The 19,317-nt window shown below is 36.7% G+C and overlaps 1 protein-coding gene across 1 annotated transcript; it reads left to right on the plus strand.

Annotated features, from left to right (window-relative positions):
• Positions 1 to 650: 650 nt before the first annotated feature.
• ehd4 (EH-domain containing 4) lies at positions 651 to 17,808 on the plus strand. Its single transcript, XM_065288304.2, has 6 exons — positions 651 to 1,091; positions 2,289 to 2,465; positions 5,899 to 5,996; positions 10,813 to 11,225; positions 13,626 to 13,790; positions 17,009 to 17,808. The coding sequence occupies exons 1-6, from the start codon at positions 862 to 864 to the stop codon at positions 17,564 to 17,566; spliced, it is 1,641 nt and encodes a 546-aa protein (XP_065144376.2). The 5' UTR covers positions 651 to 861; the 3' UTR covers positions 17,567 to 17,808.
• Positions 17,809 to 19,317: the final 1,509 nt, after the last annotated feature.

Raw genomic sequence — 19,317 nt, forward strand, 5'->3', positions numbered from 1 at the left:
TTAGTTGTAATTAAATTGTTGTAATATGCTCATGGCTTGCGGATATAAGGTTCAGTTAACTTAAATAAACCTGGCTTGATGACGTACGCGGCCTGCAAATGCGACCTCCGCAGGCTGCAGCCTTTGGATTGAGAAACGGTTCTGTAGGGGCGGAGTGAAGCAGGGAATAAAGTCACATTTAAAAACTGCAAACGTTGAGTGCTAATATATAACAAGAAGTTATACAAAATACATTAATGGGTTAATTTGTGGATATTTAAACAGTTTTTTATAATTTCATCTCTTAAAAATTACCCATGGTTTTACTACAAATAAAACCAAATAAACGTACTATAGTTAAATAAAACATTTGTTTTGCTACAGTAACCATAATTTAATTATGTCAACAACAACAAAAAAACACCGAATCAATACGCCAAAACCAACGCTTAATTTTCGTAAGGGAAGTTGTTTTTAAATATCCAGTTGTCTGTTAATTCCATTTAAATAATGCAATATACTACGAGACAAAAATACTAAGTTTCGTTTCCCAAATTGCAGATTTTCAGTTATTTATCAGCCCCAGCAGCTCCACCCTAGATACCCGCCCTCACCAGTGCTCGCTCCAATGAAAAAACATGTGCGTCATTGTTTATTATGCATATTCATGAAGAATCATGCGACGCAGCGTCACATAAAGCAACACAGGTGAGGTCACGGCGTCACAACTGGACAGTACAAGCCAACGAGCTTCGGTCTGTCACGTCCTGAAAACAACAAGTCTAGTCAGGGAAAGATTGGACACAGTTTTATGTTCCTCGAATATAAAAAAGGGAACTGACGCTGCATCACGGATAAAACAGACCGAAGAGGAACGAGAGCATGTTCACTTGGGTCAATAAGGAACAGGGTGGTAGGAACAAGGAGGGCGATATGTTTCAAACAGTTACAGAAGGACTCCAAAGTCTTTATACTAAGAAACTGTTGCCTTTAGAGGAAACGTATCTTTTCCATGATTTTCACTCGCCGGCACTGGAAGATGCGGACTTCCAAAGCAAGCCTATGGTGTTGCTGGTTGGACAGTATTCAACAGGGAAAACCACCTTCATAAGGTAATTCATTGCTTTTACACGCATTATTATATAAGTCAAGCGTGCAAATGACGCAGTATTATTTCAAGAAAATTCATTGTAATGTGTATATATAAATTATTTAAAGAATATTTTAAGACTTTTGACAGGCCAGGTGTGCGTTTATCGAAAAATAATGCATACCCATGGAACATTTCTCAACCAATCAGAATAAAGCATTCAACAGACCCGTGGTATAAGCATAAATATACACTACCATTCAAAAGTTTAATGTGACTACACTTAACAAAAAATGTTTAGAAATGGATAGCATAAAAAATAAGAATAAAGCAGCCAATTAGAGTCCAGATTTTGATATAAACTCTTTTAATACTTTAAAAAAGAATCTTAGGGTTACACCCTATTGTTATTCCATAGTTTAAATGAGTTTACTACTACTCTAAAAGGTGGGAAATATAAAAAAAACAGGTCACACTTAACTTTTGAACAGTATTGTATATAAAGGCCTGCTTTTCATATTACAGTTCTTCAGTCACATGTAGCATTGAGTACAGTCAGCTCTTTGTGGTTACTGCAAAGCCTCACATGGGAGTGTGTTAAAAAAAACCTGCGCCAGCTCACACAGTCCATTCATCTGTAAAGTGATTCAGAAAGCTGCAGAGTAAGCAAATAAATCATAAAAGCTATAATTTTTCATATTGACTTTTCACTGTTGGTCAGTGCAGTAGTACTTTAATGTCTGTGTTGAGTCTCATCAGTAGTATCATGAATAAATGAGATAATCCTGGAAAGGTTAATTCTCAGCATTAGAGATTCGAATCGCTTCTTCCCAAAATTTTAATATCTCTTTCCTAAGACATATGCACTAAGGAGACATTTAATTGTATTCGGCTACGAAACCAGTCTGATTTATAGTTCCCTTATGTTTATGTTAGATCTAGTGACACGCCATGTGTGTTTCTTTGCTTGGAAACCTTTGACACTCTGTCATCCTCTCACAGGATGTGTTAAGGATCTATTTAGTTAGGGAGTTACAGGAAAGCAAGACTGATGACTTGGTCTGTTTTCATATTCGCCCACATTTTGGGGTGCCAGTTATATTGGTCCATTGTTTAGGTTTGATAAACATTGTGAATAGCATGTACTGTCAAATAATTGTGTCTCTCTAATAAGTAGCATTTTAAAAATAGTGGTTAACCTTTCTCTCACCTGCTGCAGGTATCTTCTGGAGCAGGATTTTCCAGGAATGAGAATTGGCCCCGAACCAACGACAGATGGATTCATTGCTGTGATGTATAATGAGAATGAGGGGGTTGTCCCTGGCAACGCCTTGGTTGTTGACCCCAAGAAACCTTTTCGCAAGCTGAATGCATTTGGAAACGCCTTCTTAAACAGGTAATTATTAGGGATGCATGGACAGTTACAGAATTTCTGTGCCGATACTGAATACATTTGTGTAGAATGACATATACCGATATTGAAAGATTTTTATTTTACTTAAAGTACAGAGCACACAAGCTGGATTTCTGTTGTCACTGTCACTCATTTAAAAAAAAAAAACACACACAGCATGAGATCTGAGGGACCCCCCCTTTTGATAGTGGGAAATAATGGGTTTCATTCACTAAGCATGTGTACGTCATGATTTTAACAAAAACTTTCAAACTAAAATGTATTTTAAATGTATGCAAAAACTTAAGAACAACTTAGACCACACGTACGAAATAATTAAGAACAAGGTATAAATATATTATAGGGTTCTTTTTCCTTGTTCATGATTATTTCGCACGTGTGGTCTAAGTTGTTCTTACGTTTTTGCATACATTGAAAATAAATTTTAGTATGAAAGTTTTTGTTGAATCATGATTTGTAAGTTAAAACGCCTGTACGCACATTTTACGAACAAATCTGTGCGTACGCATGCTTAGTGAATGAGACCCATTTCTTTTATCTGCCTTTACCGATAAGGCAGATAGACCGGTGTATCTGAGGGTAAAAACATTTCTGGATTAACCTGTACAATGATCCCTATATCACCATATCACACAAACTTGTAATATGGTGAAACGGTATTTCTTTTTTTTATTTGTTGTGTATTTCTATATTTTGTGGCGTTGTAGTATTTCAATTTAAATATCTAAAACACACAGGCTGTTTGCATGTACTGGTCGCACCAGTTAGCCATGGCTCTGTCTCAATCGCAAAATCCTTCCAGTGTGCACTGGAACATTCGTTCCCTAAAAATTCCCACAATGAAACGCAAAAAACAGTGAGCATTGATTTTTTCCTATGTCCCCATTTCCGGAAATCAGGTGACTTTTTCTAAAGCTCTCTAACTGGAAATCGCTTAAGCCAACTCAATAAACTGTATGAAATGCGACAGAACTTTTATAAAGACAAACGTTTGATTCAGTTTTAATATAAACAACACACATCGCTAGACAGGTAGGGACCACAAACTACTTTCACAATGGTCTCGTAGCTGTTCAGGTTGTATATGTGAACAAACCAAGTGATCTCAGACCCAAAAAAAGAACACCACACAAGGATATGGGCTTAAGCAGTCACATCACAGGAAAATAAGTAAACAGTGTCCCAATGTGAAGTAAGCTAGGGTCCTTACCAATGCGGGCACCTGCATACACGATAGACTGATTCACAACCTTGGGAGCTAGGAAGCGGATAGAGACACAGCCCATGTCTGAGGGTAAAAATATTTCTGGATTAACCTGTACAATGATCCCTATATCACCATATTACACAAACTTCAAACAATGCTTGCTAAACATAATATCATGCAGGCAGGGAAATGTATGATGCAGGCACACATTCTTACCAACTTGATACAGTAACTTACCATTCCCAAAACAATAATTTTCCATTATCCTGTCATTCAGAACAGGTTCTTCCAGTGCCAGAGCCCAGCTACACTTTAAAGTTTACAGTAATGCTAAGAACAAAAAAAACTATGAAGTCATTGTACATACACAATGACACAGTGCTTTGTGTCAATTCTACCGCAGTAGGTTAATAACCCGTCATCATTTTAAATAGGAAAACAACTCATTCTGACACCCATTCAAATCTTCCTCTCATCCCACGCACTCGGTGTGATATCTTTTACTTAGAAGTATTTTCTCATGTAGGTTTATGTAACTAGTTTTTAATGTTTAATTTTAGCATGTAGACAGTTGGACAAAGGTCTTTTTCCTGTTTGCTGGATATTTATGTGGAGTGGAAATGGGTAAGTACTTCTTTGACAGTGACCACTATAAAGGTCAAAGCACACTTGACAGAGAGCATCTCCTCTCCTCCAAAGGAACCCAGAAACAATGCACTTTGTTTCCTGTGGATCTCGTCGTGCGTCATGTGATGGCACTTTTGGGCATGGGTTTCTTTTTCTCAACCTCTGGTTCTTTCATCTTCTGTCTTTTTATGAATAAAGAAGGTGTATATATATATATAATTTTCTTTAAAACGAAACTCGGTTTATTGCCTCTTCCCGTATTTCACAATGTCTCCTTCTGCTTTGCAGCTGACAGATGTTGCAATTTCATTCTAGGTTTTATTAAAAAATATGAATAGCAGTGGTGCAATACATATTTTAACTTGACATTCTGGCTAATCTTAACATGGATTCCTACAAGAAAATAACTTTTAATAGACATTTCCATTTGTGATCTATGAATTGTCATCATGAATGTTTAAATCGAGACATACCTAAAGTTTAAAGAGCACCTATTGTCCGATTCACGTTTTTACATTTCCTTTGGTGTGTATTAGTTCATGTTAACGATATGCAAAAGGTACAAACCCCACAGTAAACGATGACACGAGTTATCATCTCCAACGTAAATCTCTTTTCTTGGACTACAACAAACACACGGATTGTAGGCAACAGTTTACTTCCTAGGATTGGTGATGTAAACAAGACCGACATTATCATAATTCCTCCCGCTTCGGACTCACAGCCTGTAAGTTAAAGGATTAGTCGATTAAATTAGAAAATTTACTCACCATTATGTCATCCCAAATGTTGATGTCTTTTTTTTCAGTCGAGAAGAAATTATGTTTTTGAGGAAAACATTCCAAGATTTTTCTCATTTTAATGGACTTTAATGGGCCCCATCATGTAACCATTTTAATGCAGTTTAAAATGGCAGTTTCAACGGAATTTCAAATGACTCTAAATGATCCCAAACGAGGCATAAGGGTCTTATCTAGCGAAATGAATAAAACAATTTTTAAACCACAACTTCTCGTCTATCTCCGGTCCTGTCACGCCAGCGCGATAAATCCATTAAAATGAGAAAAATCCTGGAATGTTTTTCTCAAAAAGACATCATTTCTTCTTGACTGAACAAAGAAAGATATCAACTTTTTGGATGACATGGTGGTGAATAAATTGTCTGGATTTCTTTTTAAGAAAATTGACTAATCCTACTCCTGTTAGCAACCGAATCTTTCAAACATGGTAAGGAGCGTCACATTTCCGGCTGACATCAGAAGTATTCAGACCAATCACAACGTACAGATTAGCTGGCCAATCAAGGACACAGCGCTTTTCAAATCCGTGCGTTTCAGGAAGAGAATGAAATCTGGAGCTACAAATATGTATGTACCATAATCCACGCAAACACATTGTATTATACCAAATACACAAAATAACGTTGTTTTTAGCAATGAAATAGGTGCACTTTAAAATCTCAAAACCTGTAGGCCAAAAAAGACATGACAAGTCTCACAGCATGATGCGTTTCGTTTGTATCACCACCAGTGTTTGCTGTGCTAACACATAGTAATGCAATCTCTCCGTCTATTTCATCAGGTTCATCTGCTCACAGATGCCCAACCAGGTTCTGCAGAGCATTAGCATCATCGACACACCGGGAATCCTTTCTGGGGAGAAGCAGCGCATAAGCAGAGGTCAGTGACTGCAGTGCATTATTTACCCTACAGGAAGATATTCATTCTGGTGTTATTTTAGCTCATCTGGTCATATGTTCAGGAGCTAATCTGTCTTGTATTGTTTGCTAAACAAAGACAGGGAGATATGCATTGTCACATGGCCATACACATGCTGCACCAGAGAGAGAATACAAAACAATATTTGATAGTAATAACAAGACGGACATCTTCAAACAGACAACATTATTCTTCAATAGTTCCCCTCAAAATAATAAAGGGATAGGTTACCCAAAAATAAAAAATAATGTCATTAATGACTCACCCTCATGTCGTTCCTACCGCGATTCATCTTCGGAACACAGTTTAAGATGTTTTATATTTAGTCTGAGAGCTTGTTGACCCTTCATTGAAAATTTATGTACGTATACTGTCCATGTCCAGGAAGGTAATAAAAACATCATCAAAGTAGTCCATGTGACATCAGTGGGTCAGTTAGAATGTGTTGAAGCATCAAAAATAAATTTTGGTCCAAAAATAACAAAAATTACGACTTTATTTAGCATTGTCTTTACTTCCGTGTCTGTTGTAAAGCGCATGCGCGAGACTAAAGTCAAGTGACTGCAGTGACGCGGATGACGTACGACGCGGCTGACGTGTTATCTGGTGCACCCCAGCTGTTTTTTTTTTGTGCGACCGGGCTTCGTTTACAGTCTGAGGGAGATGCACGTTGTAAGTTTAAAAAAAATTTGCAGTCACGTGACTTTAGTCTTGCGCATGCGCTTCACAACAGACGCAGAAGAAAAGACAATGCTGAATAAAGTCGTAATTTTTTTAATTTTTTGAGCCAAATTTATTTTTGATGCTTCAACACATTCTAACTGACCCACTGATGTCGCATGGACTATTTTGATGATGTTTTTATTACCTTTCTGGACATGGACATTATACCGTACGTAGATTTTCAATGAAGGGTCAACAAGCTCTCAGACTAAATCTAAAACATCTTAAACTGTGTTCTGAAGATGAACAAAGGTTGGAAAGACATGAGGGTGAGTCATTAATGACATTATTTTCATTTTTGTGTGAACTATCCCTTTAATGTTAAAACATTGAATAAGTGTCTGTTACAGTTATGCGACCCTGTACCACAAAACAAGTCATTGGTAGCATGGATATATTTGTAGCAATAGTCAAAAATACTTTGTATGTTTTGGTCAAATTATTTAGATATATATATATATATATATATATATATATATATATAGATAGATAGATAGATAGATAGATAGATAGATAGATAGATAGATAGATAGATAGATAGATAGATAGATAGATAGATAGAGATAGATATATATATATATATATATATATATATATATATATATATATATATATATATATATATATAGATATATATATATATATATATATAGATATATATATATATATATATATAGATATTTTGTATCCGTAAATATATAAAAAATTATCATTAGTAATATTTGTTGCTAAGTACTTCATTTGGACAACTTTAACATCTTTTAAACAATTACAGATTTTTTGTTTTCAAATAGTTGTATCTCAACCAAATTTTGTCCTATCCTAACCAACCATAAATCAATTGAAAGTCAGGTGATGTATACATCTCAATAAAAAAAATTACCCTTATGTTTTGTGGTCCAGGGTCACATAAATTAGCACAAGCCTGCTGATCACAACGTGCTGATATACGTCCATAACAGCGTTGATTTTACAGACAGGGTCACATTTTGCTCTTGTATCAGCTCATTTGGGACGCCTCTCGTCCAATCAGATTTGAGGACCAGAACTTGCTTTCATATAGTGCAGAATATCTGCTTTTTGAATAGTCATGGATTGGCTTAGTGGAGTGTAAGAAATGACTGATTTTTAAATTTCAGAGTCTCTGTGGCTTGCAAATAAATTTGCAGTGATGCATTACTGCACACATGACTACATTGAAAGCAAGTACTCCCGCAGGACCTGGGGACTGTTTCCAGTGTGAGGAACAATCATAACGCTTCAGTCATTAGTTTTCATTTCAGTCAGCACATTTCTTCGTAAACTTCCTCTATCGTTTCCATGCCCGTCCCGTTACACGCCAACGGCAGAAACGCTGGAAACCTTGATGAGCGTGCGTGGTGTTATGAAGTCAGCATTTCTCACTTTCATTTTCCTCGCGTCTGGAGCTCGAGTTTAGCTTGCCAAATATGCTTTAACAGTTACATCAGCGTTGTGGAACCTCAGTATGCATCTAGTTTTTATGTGTCACAGGTTCAACGATTAGCAAAACATGCTTGTAATCCCAGCATGCTTTTATCACATTCTTTTATTTGAAATGAAAAGGCAGGACACTGCCAGGCAATTTGCAACTAATTTCAAGTTGTGTTTGTTTATGCCGTGAAAGTCGTCTTATCTTTGAAAACGCAGGGCTGCAGAGATACTGCTGCAGGCTGCAGATTAGGCCTAGTGGCGGAGCTCACGAACGGGCGCTGGTTTGGGCGTGAGGGATAAGACAGATGGGCGTTGCACATCTGTTCCTGCTTTAGATCCACTGACTTGAGTTTCCATTTCTCTTTTTCATTAAACACTATTGTGTTTGTGCGTCAGCCAAATATGATATTTCATTAAATTGTGAAATTTGGACATTTTTGCCATGCACAATTTAAAAATGTCCTGTTTGAAATCATGCAGTTAATAACGCTGAATTGTGCAGATGCCTAAATGAGGCATGGGAATATTTGTATTTAATTTTGAGCCTGCTAGTCAAAATTAATTTAAAAATCAACAACCGAAAGCCTTCTGATAGACTAGATTTCCTTACATTGAACAAGACTGATGGTTCCCACACTCTAAGCACAGAGCTCCGCCTTGGTAAAATCTTGGCAGTGGTTTTCATAAAATTTTTATAGCAGTATGTAATCCGTGCCATTGTCAATGGAACAGCACGATTTCCTCTAATGGGATTTTTGGATAAGCAAGTCATCCCGGTAAAACCTGAATTTATCAACTAATGCAATGAAACACAGCCAATAATTTCGTTATTCGAGTTTATAATGAGATACATGTATGGGTCAGTCTGTGAGGACTGATGTACCAGATCTTTCTCTATGAGGTTACCATGGTCACACTGGGTTAGTTATCTGTGCATGGATACAGAGCTTGCAAACCGATCTTTACATCCGACTCGGTCTTCCGAGCTATTTAAAGTAAGCTGTAAACAGTTGTTATTAATGCGTATGGGAAAGAATGTGACAATTGTAGAGTTGAATAACACATTTTGTCATTACATAACAATTTCTTTTTGTATTCTTTGTATTGTGTAGAGTCAAAGGGTGTATCTTGTGCTATGTGCAAATGACGGATTAATGATTGGTTCAAAAAGTGAAACCTCTGGGTTGTGTCAGTATAAGTTGGCAGAGTATGCAGGGTTCCCATGGGTCCTTGAAAGTTTGTGAATCTGGGGGGGAAAATTCAAGGCCCTGGGAAGTTTTTGAAAATATACATAAATAGATACAGGTCATTGAAAGTGCTTGAATCTATTTTATGCAAGACGTTTTCTGGAAAAAATCCATATTATTCCCTGTGTAGTGTAGGATAATATCATAAAAATACTAGACTTTTTAAGCACACGCGCTTTAAATGCTTTTATCTTCTGTATGTGAATGTTGATTGAATACCAAAATGCTTTTTTTGCATAGTTGTGTTTGACACATGAAAACTTCTCGGGTTACGTATGTATCTGTTGTTCCCTAAGAAGGGAACGAGACGCTGCGTCTCCCTTGCCATACTTCCTGCGTCCCTGAAATGCCGTCTTTGGCAATATTTCAGATAGCGATGTACTACCTGGCTCCCACGTCACCCTGTCTTTGACATTAAGCCTCACCATTGGTTGAATTTGATATATACATTCAGACGCACTTACCCCTGGAGGCATCCCCAAAATGTCACTGCAGTGACGCAGCGCAAGTTCCCTCGAAAGGAAGCTGTAACAATTTATCTTAAAGGTAACACAATGTAACCTTGCTCTCACTTAAAATTAGCAAAAACACCCACATTTAGTCCTTGAATTTTAAGGGTATTGGACCTGGAAAGTCCTTGAAAGGTCCTTGAATTTGAAGTTAACTAAGGTGTGGGAACCCTGAGTATAGTGCCAATGTTTTGGTTTCCGTTCCCAACCAAACAACACAAAAAAGTAAAAAAAAAGGAATAATTCATTTTAAATGAAAATATTTGACAGATTTGTTAAATGACAGAGGTGAGGGACAGCCATATATAGGCGATTTCAGCAGTAACAACATAAACAAATGGCTTTCGTGGAACAAACGTAACTTCCAGTAAACTTCGCAAAGAATCAATTACAACAAAGTCCTTTTAGAGTAGTTTATTATTTTTGATAACAAGCAAAATAACCAAAACTATACTTAGCTAACGTTTCTGTGTGAAATGTGTACTATAATGTATACAATGTTAACTATAGATCGGCTGCCAAACCTCCCTTCACATAGCAGTGATTCCCTCGTCTTTGGAAACCAAAACATTTGTGGTTTTCGACGAGCTATTTGTTCCAGAGTTCAGTTTAGCCACTAGCCAGACCATTAAACAAACAGAGACCAGAATTTAAGTTTCGTCCAAATCCGTAACCGCGACAAAGCACGTTCGTCACATGAAACCGTCTATAGAGACCTGTTTGCGCTAATTGGTTGGATTACATGACCATGCTCCTCCCGAACTTAGCTAAATAAACTTCATTTAAAAATCCCATATCGGTTGTTCACCAAACATGTTCTCCAACAGTGTCATTTTCTTACTACAGGCTACGATTTCTCTGAAGTTCTGCGTTGGTTCGGGGAACGAGTGGACCGCATCATCCTCCTCTTTGATGCCCACAAACTGGACATATCTGACGAGTTTTCCGAAGCCATCAAAGCTTTCCGCGGACAGGATGACAAAATCCGTGTGGTGCTGAACAAGGCCGACCAGGTGGACACTCAGCAGCTAATGCGGGTTTACGGTGCCCTGATGTGGTCACTGGGCAAGGTAATCAACACGCCAGAGGTTGTGAGGGTCTATCTGGGCTCCTTCTGGGCCAAGCCTCTTCAAAACTCAGAAAACCGTCGACTGTTTGAAGCTGAAACACAAGATCTCTTCAGGGACATTCAAAGTCTGCCTCATAACGCTGCCCTGCGTAAGCTGAATGACCTCATCAAAAGAGCCCGTCTTGCTAAGGTAAGATCTTCGTCTTATAATCTAACTGTGGGGTCACCCCAGACGCAAGTTTAACGATTTCCACGATAAGATTACATACAATATGTAAAGACGCAATCAGACACGTCCTCGCGTGGGGCAGTGCGAATTGCACCTGAAACACGCGCAAGCGAAAAATTCGCATTACACGAAGTTAAATCCCGTGAGTAATCTAGAGCGAGTAAAGTGATGCCCCGCATTTGGTGTGTACGTAGCATAAGAGATTAGGAGCATCAAGGTTTTATTTCTGATTGGGTAGTTTGTTTAGTTTGTTGTGATTCGACACCTTAGCTTAGCTGGTGACTGACATTTTCCTGTGGGCGGCGCTTAGTCAAAAACTCTTATTTTGACGTCATTCAACCAGGAAGTAGAGGACTGTAGTCCAAACCAACCTTTCGCTGTAGGGGACATCTATTAAAGAAAATATATCGCTTGGCATTAAAGCTTTATCATTTTGCATGTATTATTTATGCTCTATCAGCAACATAACACACCAACTAAAGTTTAAAAAATGGGATCAGGATAAATGGGACCTTTAAAATGTTGTATCACCTTCGATTTTACAATATAATTATGTTATTATAATAGACTGACCTACGCCTTCAACCCCAAGACTTTCCAACATCACTGCCCATTGTCTGTTTTGTCTTGAACTTGACCTCAGGTCAACCACTATTGTTTTTGGCTGGCCGCACTCCACAAACTCACACACTGTGCCCCATTAACCTCCATCAACACATGCATGGTTGCGTCTCGCTCTTAAACCTTGCCGCTATTAACAATCCCTTTACGGGACCATGATCGAAAGTGTGTCTTATCTCTTCCGCAATATTTTCCAAAGACGTCCAGCAAACAGGAATCCTACATCTTCCTGCGACGGTAGAGCCATGCGAGGCAGTTAAGTACACGCTCCATCTCCTGGAAAGGCCCTAAAAAGTCCCTTTCCGTGGTACAAAGGAATGTGTGTAATGTGCCGTAGGAGAGCCCAGCCCTTATTTTTCCTAACCTCTCCACCCCACTCGTCTTGCCACTCGTCATTGCCTTCCCCCCTCACATTCTGCCTGCCAGTCATCTAAAAGAGGAATAAACACGGCATGGAAGGAAAAAGCCAAGCCTTTTTTGGATCTCCTGCTGTGCACTTCCTTTATATTGAGGAAAATGTTTGTGTAAACACTGACACTTTTCGAGTGTTCCCTTTAGCAAGGGCGTTTTCAAGGTATTCAGTCGTGGTGTTTGGTTATGTAACCAGTTGGAGAAGCGGGAGGTGGTTTGCAAATCGAAGACAAATTGTCGACATTAAACTGTGAGATTAATCCTATATTTTAAAATTAGTTGTTGTGTTAAATTGTTTATACATGTAGCAATTCTCCACATTTTATCGCCGAATGCTTTAACATACATTTAGTGTCACGACTTAGTTTTAGTTTTAAAGCAGTGTTGTTAAAAATTATCTTGTTTTAGGCTGTACTTTGGAGATTCTCATGAAATCCAGACTTAGAAGGTGTCCAGCATCAGATTTTTTTTTTTTAAAGCCCTTGCAATTTTTTAAAATATTTCCTATAGAATTATTTACATTTTTTTAAGATTATCATTATCAAAAATTATCATTACCGCAACATGATATATTAAATATATGCATTTACAAACTCATGTTTCGGTAATGAGAACTAAAAAGTTGTCTAGGTACTATATCTTGACTTATGGAAAAATAAGAACTGCTTAACTGGTAGCCATCTTGAGTGTCACAGTCAATTATGTCCCTTCCAACAAATTTTTTTTTGAAAATGTTAGTTCCTTGAGAGCTTAAACAATGATTGAAAATTGTTGCGGAGGATGAGAAAATTGGTCTTGGACACATTTATATTCCTTATTATTGTCTCTACATTAACCAGTGATCACCAAATACCACATGTCTTTTTACTGTAAATGTTTATAGTATAACATGCACTGAAGCCTTTTATTTTTTATTTTTTTATATTATAAATATTTACATGTCAAAGAACCAAAATCCAGTCATGGACACGTTGCGGTAATGAAAATTGTCCCCTTAAATGTGGAAAAACAACAAAATTGGTTTGTATGATGTCATTTGAAATCATGTTTGTAACGGTATGCTTCTTATTTTGATACTCTTACTTTGCATTTATTTTTTTATGAAAATGTTTCATGACACATCATATTAAGTCTAATTTCGCGAGAATCATCCATTTGCATGATAAGAACTTTTTAGGCCACAGTTTCTTTATGCATAGTTGCACTAAAACCGAACAAAACACTAAAACATTATACGAAAGTATTTTCAAAAGGCTTGTTCATTAATACATATACATTGATTCATGTATCCCATCAGGGACTTTCTAATTCTAGCCATGTGTTTTGTAGGTGCATGCTTACATCATCAGTTACTTGAAGAAGGAAATGCCGACCTTGTTTGGCAAAGAGAAAAAGAAAGAGGAGCTGATCGCACACCTCCCTGAGATCTATCAGGTGCTGCAGAGGGAGCATCACATCTCACCTGGGGATTTCCCTAACGTTAATAAAATGCAGGTAATGCCTGCACTGTTATTGTTTGGTTAACAATATAATGCTGCAGTATGGGCTGGGTCCTACACAGTAGCAGCTGTCGCATGACTATAAAGCCACGTTTACACAACATTAGGGGAAACTGTTTTTTATTTAGACGTCAGCCGCGTTTTGCAGTCCAGAAAAACAGCTTTCAAAGTGGACGTTTTTGAAACCGACACTTCCCTGTAAACTACAAAATATGTGAAAAGGGTGATGTCACGCGTATGCATATTATGTTTTTAGTCTACAGGCATGCACGAATATTTGACAACCATAACAACAACGGTGGCCTACTGGATTGTGTTTGTGCTGCGCAAGATACTTAAAGGAAAACACCACCGTTTTTTTTATATTTTACTATGTTCTTACCTCAAATTAGACTAATTAATACACTTTGTACAGTGCGTCGTGGATGTGTTAGCATTTAGCCTAGCCCCATTCATTCCTTAGGATCCAAACAGAGATGAATTTAGAAGCCACCAAACACTTCCATGTGTTCCCTATTTAAAGACTGTTACATGAGTAGTTACATGAGTAAGTATGGTGGCACAAAATAAAATTTTAAGTGGATAAAAATAAGAACTATATTGTATGGTGGAAGAGCATTTGCAGTAATATCATAACAAATATTACTGCACGCAGTAATATCATAACAAACTTCCGTCAATATTACTGCGCTTGAGGGCAATGGGTAATATAAACGCAAAGAAAATCTGTACTGTTTAAGTATAATCGTTGTCTTGTTCACAACCTAAAGCAACTGCTGCTTATTAGATGATTTATAACCGCTCATTAGCTGCAGCTTTAAGGAATGTTGGTTTTTCATTGTGTCAAAGCATTAGTCCCAGAGGGAATTGGTTGAATCCCTGCTCTGCTATTGTCTGTTATAAAGAAAGAGGCAGTACTTTCGCTTTCTGCAGGTCTCGCCTGGGGATGTTTACCCAGCATAACTGACAGTAGCCATACTGTGGATCAGAAACTGCATTGCATTAAAATACATCAAGCACTGTAATGCTGTTTCACATTATAGTAGTGATTCATACTGCAAATTTACACGATGGATTAATGCAGTAGAACGGGCAGACCACAATAACCATAAAACAAATCAAACTGGTTCCTGGAAGCATGCTCTAAATAGGATGTGGCCCCAAATGACAACATAAATCTAGCATTAGACATCATCACTAAAATATCCCCTTTAGGACTTTGATGCCTTTATTTTAGTCTTGATTTTTTTGTGAATCAATGCCACGCCATTAATGATAAACTACTGAGTAATAAAAAATTAACCAAGTTATTATTGTATAACAAATTCTGTAACCCGACATATTTCAGATATGATTGCAATTCTGTTAAAGAAATAATAGTTAATAATGAATAATCATAAAATCATTTACTGGCCTTAATGCCATCCTAGGTGTATTAATGCCATCTTTCTAGCATGTGTTTGATAATCAGAAAAATCTTTTGCTCACAAATGTATTGTTTCACTTTAACATTTATGCAGTCTAAAGGAAAACAATAAGTTTTTAAGTAATTGAGTCATATTTTGAGCTTTTTTGGAGATTGATAAGCTGCGTTTAAATGTAAATTGCGTATGATTTAAAATGGTGGTAGGTCAGCTCCACATCAGCACGTACAGTATACAAAAGTCTTAAGCCACCATTAGATTTGTTGTTTTTGCAATTGTATAGACCAATTTCGTGTTTGCAAACAGAGATGACGTTTTTGTGGGTGGAGCCAAACTGGTTGCAGAAAGTGACTGCTCCGCAGTAGGGTTGTGAAGTGTTTTAGCATTAAACCGTGATTTTTATGGATCCGGTGTTCTGTCGAAGTCTGATTCCCCTATGTTTCCCTTTAGTGCAATGTTTCTTATAGCATTTTAATCACGTTACGTTTATTTTTTTTAGATAGATAAAAAGTTTAAATGGCTTGGCTACTGATATGCATGTATGTAATGTATATGTATTGTTCTTTTTTGCTAAATCAATTATTTTTACAGTCTGAATCGCTAAAGTACATATAAAAGCAATACTATCATGTATTATATATAATAGCGTTTATTAAATATTTCATCATTTTCCTGTTTTCTATTATTTCTTCCTTATATTTATCTTACGTGTTTGTTCTAAAACTATTATAAAAGTATTATGTTTAAACATACATTAAAAAGGCCTGTTTATATATTAATAACACTTTACATCATGTGTGTGTGTTTGTGTGTGTGTGTGTGTGTGCTATATTTATATATTTATTAAGTATGTAAACATAATAATTTTAGAACAAACAGGAAGAAGACATAAGCTTAGATATAAGGAAATAAAAAGAAATAATAGAAAACGAAAAAATTATGAAATATTAAAAAAAAATTGATATTATTGCTTTTTCAGTATAAAAAAAACATTTATTCTGAATAAATTATAATTGTAACGTGATAAAAACGCTATAGATAACCTATGGAGGGAACAGACTTCGACAGAACACCGGACATCTTCTCTACTTATTTTCTATTCTAATTATTAAAAGATTTCCAGATGATTTCCTGGCTCCATTCTGTCCGTTTAAGGGCTTATTGTAATCATAAACACCTACGTTTATCTTCAAATGATGTCTTCAACGATGGTATTCTATAAAAATGAAAGCCATCTTTTTTGGCATTCTTATTCTGACACTTAACAGCACAACAGGACATTTTCTAGTGAGTTATCTTGCTCTTTTCACTCGTGTCTAATTCATTTCCACTGTTTTTTTGCAACCGCAATGCGCGCGCAGCTTGCAGTGATGTAACTGTGATGTCTACTCTAAATTGGTCTATAGTGATACTGATCATATATAATTATTTCTCAGTCTCTTTATTAGGATACAACCAGAAAATGTAAGAAATTTAGGAAATGTAGTATTTAAAAAAACTATTTTCTAACTCCTAATTTCTAATTCTAATCGAAAACTTCAAGACTTCAGTCTCCTCAAAAAAGCTCAAGATGTGTTTATTGCCAAGAGAGGTTATACTAAATACTGAACGAAGCCTGAAAATAACATTTTAGTTCTGAAAATTGTTTTTAATGTGTTATATACACCTAGGACGGCATTCAATAAATTTTTAGTTGAACTATTCCTTTAATATGTAAATTACATGATGTATTGTTATAACGATTTTAGTTTGACATTAAAATGCCTTTTACTCACATCTATCAATGCAGGAGCAACTCCAACACTACGATTTCAGCAAATTCCCTTCTTTGAAGATAAAGTTGATTGAATCTGTGGACAGAATGCTGTCCACCAGGATCTCCAGCCTGATGAACATGATCCGAGAAGAGGAAGGCAAACAGCCACCGCAGAAGGTAACGGGCGGAGCCTTTGAGGTCTCCAGCGACGGGCCTTTCGGCCATGGCTACGGGGAGGGTATCAGCGCGGGTGCCGACACTGACGATTGGATTGTGAGTCGCGACAAGCATCGCTATGACGAAATCTTCTTCACCTTGATGCCTATAAATGGTAAGGTGACTGGCATCAACGCCAAGAAAGAGATGATGAGTTCTCGCTTGCCCAATACTGTACTTGGAAAGATCTGGAAGCTTGCAGACTGTGATAAAGATGGGATGCTGGATGATGAAGAATTTGCATTGGCCCAGCATCTTATTAAGATCAAACTGGAGGGATATGAGCTGCCCACAGAGCTACCGGTTCACCTCGTGCCTCCGTCGCACAGGAAGAACCCCACTGCGGATATCTTATACAACCACCAGGAGGATTGATCACCCAATAACTTTATCACCCAATTGGTAGCACAAAAAAGCTTAAAATCAGAAAAAAAGTGCAAATAAAAACTGTTGAATGTGAGATTTTATTGAAGTTTTATCTTCTATTCAACAACACGCTGACTGTCATAATTTAGCCTTCACACAAGAAGAATTATGCCAAATATGTATAGCTAGCTGCAGAAGTTAATGAATGATGTTTAATATGTTTGTAAACTCAGTGTTGGGAAATAACTTTACCTACATTTCAACAAAATCTTTGTCATAACCTTACTGTATATATGAAGCACCATCGGAGAACACTGACAAAATAAACACATTTTAGCCATTCTGACATACAAAAGCCCAAAGATGTTATTTAGATTTTCTATAATTGTTTTAGAGAAACAAGACTATAAAACAGTTAAGTTTGTGGATATGGATTTTCCCTTGGTGGCACATCTGTTGTATGAACTGGAAAATATTTACTGCAACCTGAATTAGATGCATTTTGTAATCTGGGTGAATAGAGACAGTATTTTGTTTTTATGGTGCATTTAAATCTATACCCATAATTCTCAAATTTAGATCATTTTTCACAAATCATTTTTCACAATGGGTTTAAAGTTCTTAATTTAATGACATTGTGTGTGCACTGTAAAACGGGAAAAGTTGGATTAACTTAAATTTTTCACCTAAACATATTAGTTGAAACAACTTATTTTTTTAGATGTTACCAACTGAAGTATTTTTTTTAAGTTGATCCAACTTTTCACTTTTTTCTGTGATAAATATGGATACAAAAGGCTGTTTTCATTGTATATTCTTGCACTGTGAAAAATTGTTGGTTCAATGAAAAAATAAGTTACCTGGTTGCCTTAAAGTTTTGAGTTAATTTAACTCAAAAATACACAATATTTTTACACAAAGAGTCAACTAATATTTTTTTAGTCAAATCTACTTAAAATTTTAGGGCAACCAGTTAACTTACTTGAACAAAACAAATCCTCTTTTACAGCGTCTCTTACTGTGGGTTTACCCCAGACGCGTTTGAGGTGTAAAATTTGCGTCTACCGCTTGAACACTTCAACATTTTGAGTGTACTCGCTTCATTTGTGCGTGAAAGCCGCGCATGAAATCCCAGTCAATGAGACATTCACGTGGAAATTTGCATCATGGGAAGGGCCTTCAGCGACTCCGCGCACTTCCTATAATCACGTCACTACTAGAGCAAGCTGCTGATTAGTTAACGCGGCACGTTTTTCCGCCAAAGTTCAGATTTTTAAACTTGCGCGTTTCCACCTTGGGTGTGCATTATTTTTGAATAATTCAATGGCCCGTCGTCGATTATTCCTTACAAATTTACTTTTGAGAACATTAAAGTAAGGGAGTCTAGTTACATTCTAGTTACACTCTAAAAGATGCTTGGTTACTTTCAACTCAGCTTTGGGTTAAAAAGGGACGAGCCACTGGGTTAAATTAACTTTTATATTTGATTTAATATTTTAATTAAATTCATTTTTATGTTTGACCCAACAATGAGTTAAAACAATCAAGCATTTTGGGTTGAAGCAAACCAACATACTGTAGGTTAAAGGGATAGTTCACCCAAAAATGAAAATTCTGTCATCATTACTTACTTTCATGTTGTTACAAACCTTATGAACACAGAAGAAACTATTTTAAGGAATGTTTGTAATCAAACCAATCAGAAGCCCTATTGACTTCCATAGTAGGAAAAAATAATACTATGGAAGCCAATGGGGCTT

This window comes from Paramisgurnus dabryanus, chromosome 17, assembly GCF_030506205.2.
Source record: "Paramisgurnus dabryanus chromosome 17, PD_genome_1.1, whole genome shotgun sequence".
Taxonomy (NCBI): Eukaryota; Metazoa; Chordata; class Actinopteri; order Cypriniformes; family Cobitidae; genus Paramisgurnus; species Paramisgurnus dabryanus.

Excerpts from the sequence above, each read along its gene's own strand:
- ehd4 (XM_065288304.2), top strand. The coding sequence starts at position 862 with ATGTTCACTTGGGTCAATAAGGAACAGGGTGGTAGGAACAAGGAGGGC. Across the intron at positions 1,092-2,288 it reads GGGAAAACCACCTTCATAAG|GTATCTTCTGGAGCAGGATT; the intron begins GTAATTCATTGC and ends CACCTGCTGCAG. Across the intron at positions 11,226-13,625 it reads AAAGAGCCCGTCTTGCTAAG|GTGCATGCTTACATCATCAG; the intron begins GTAAGATCTTCG and ends TGTGTTTTGTAG.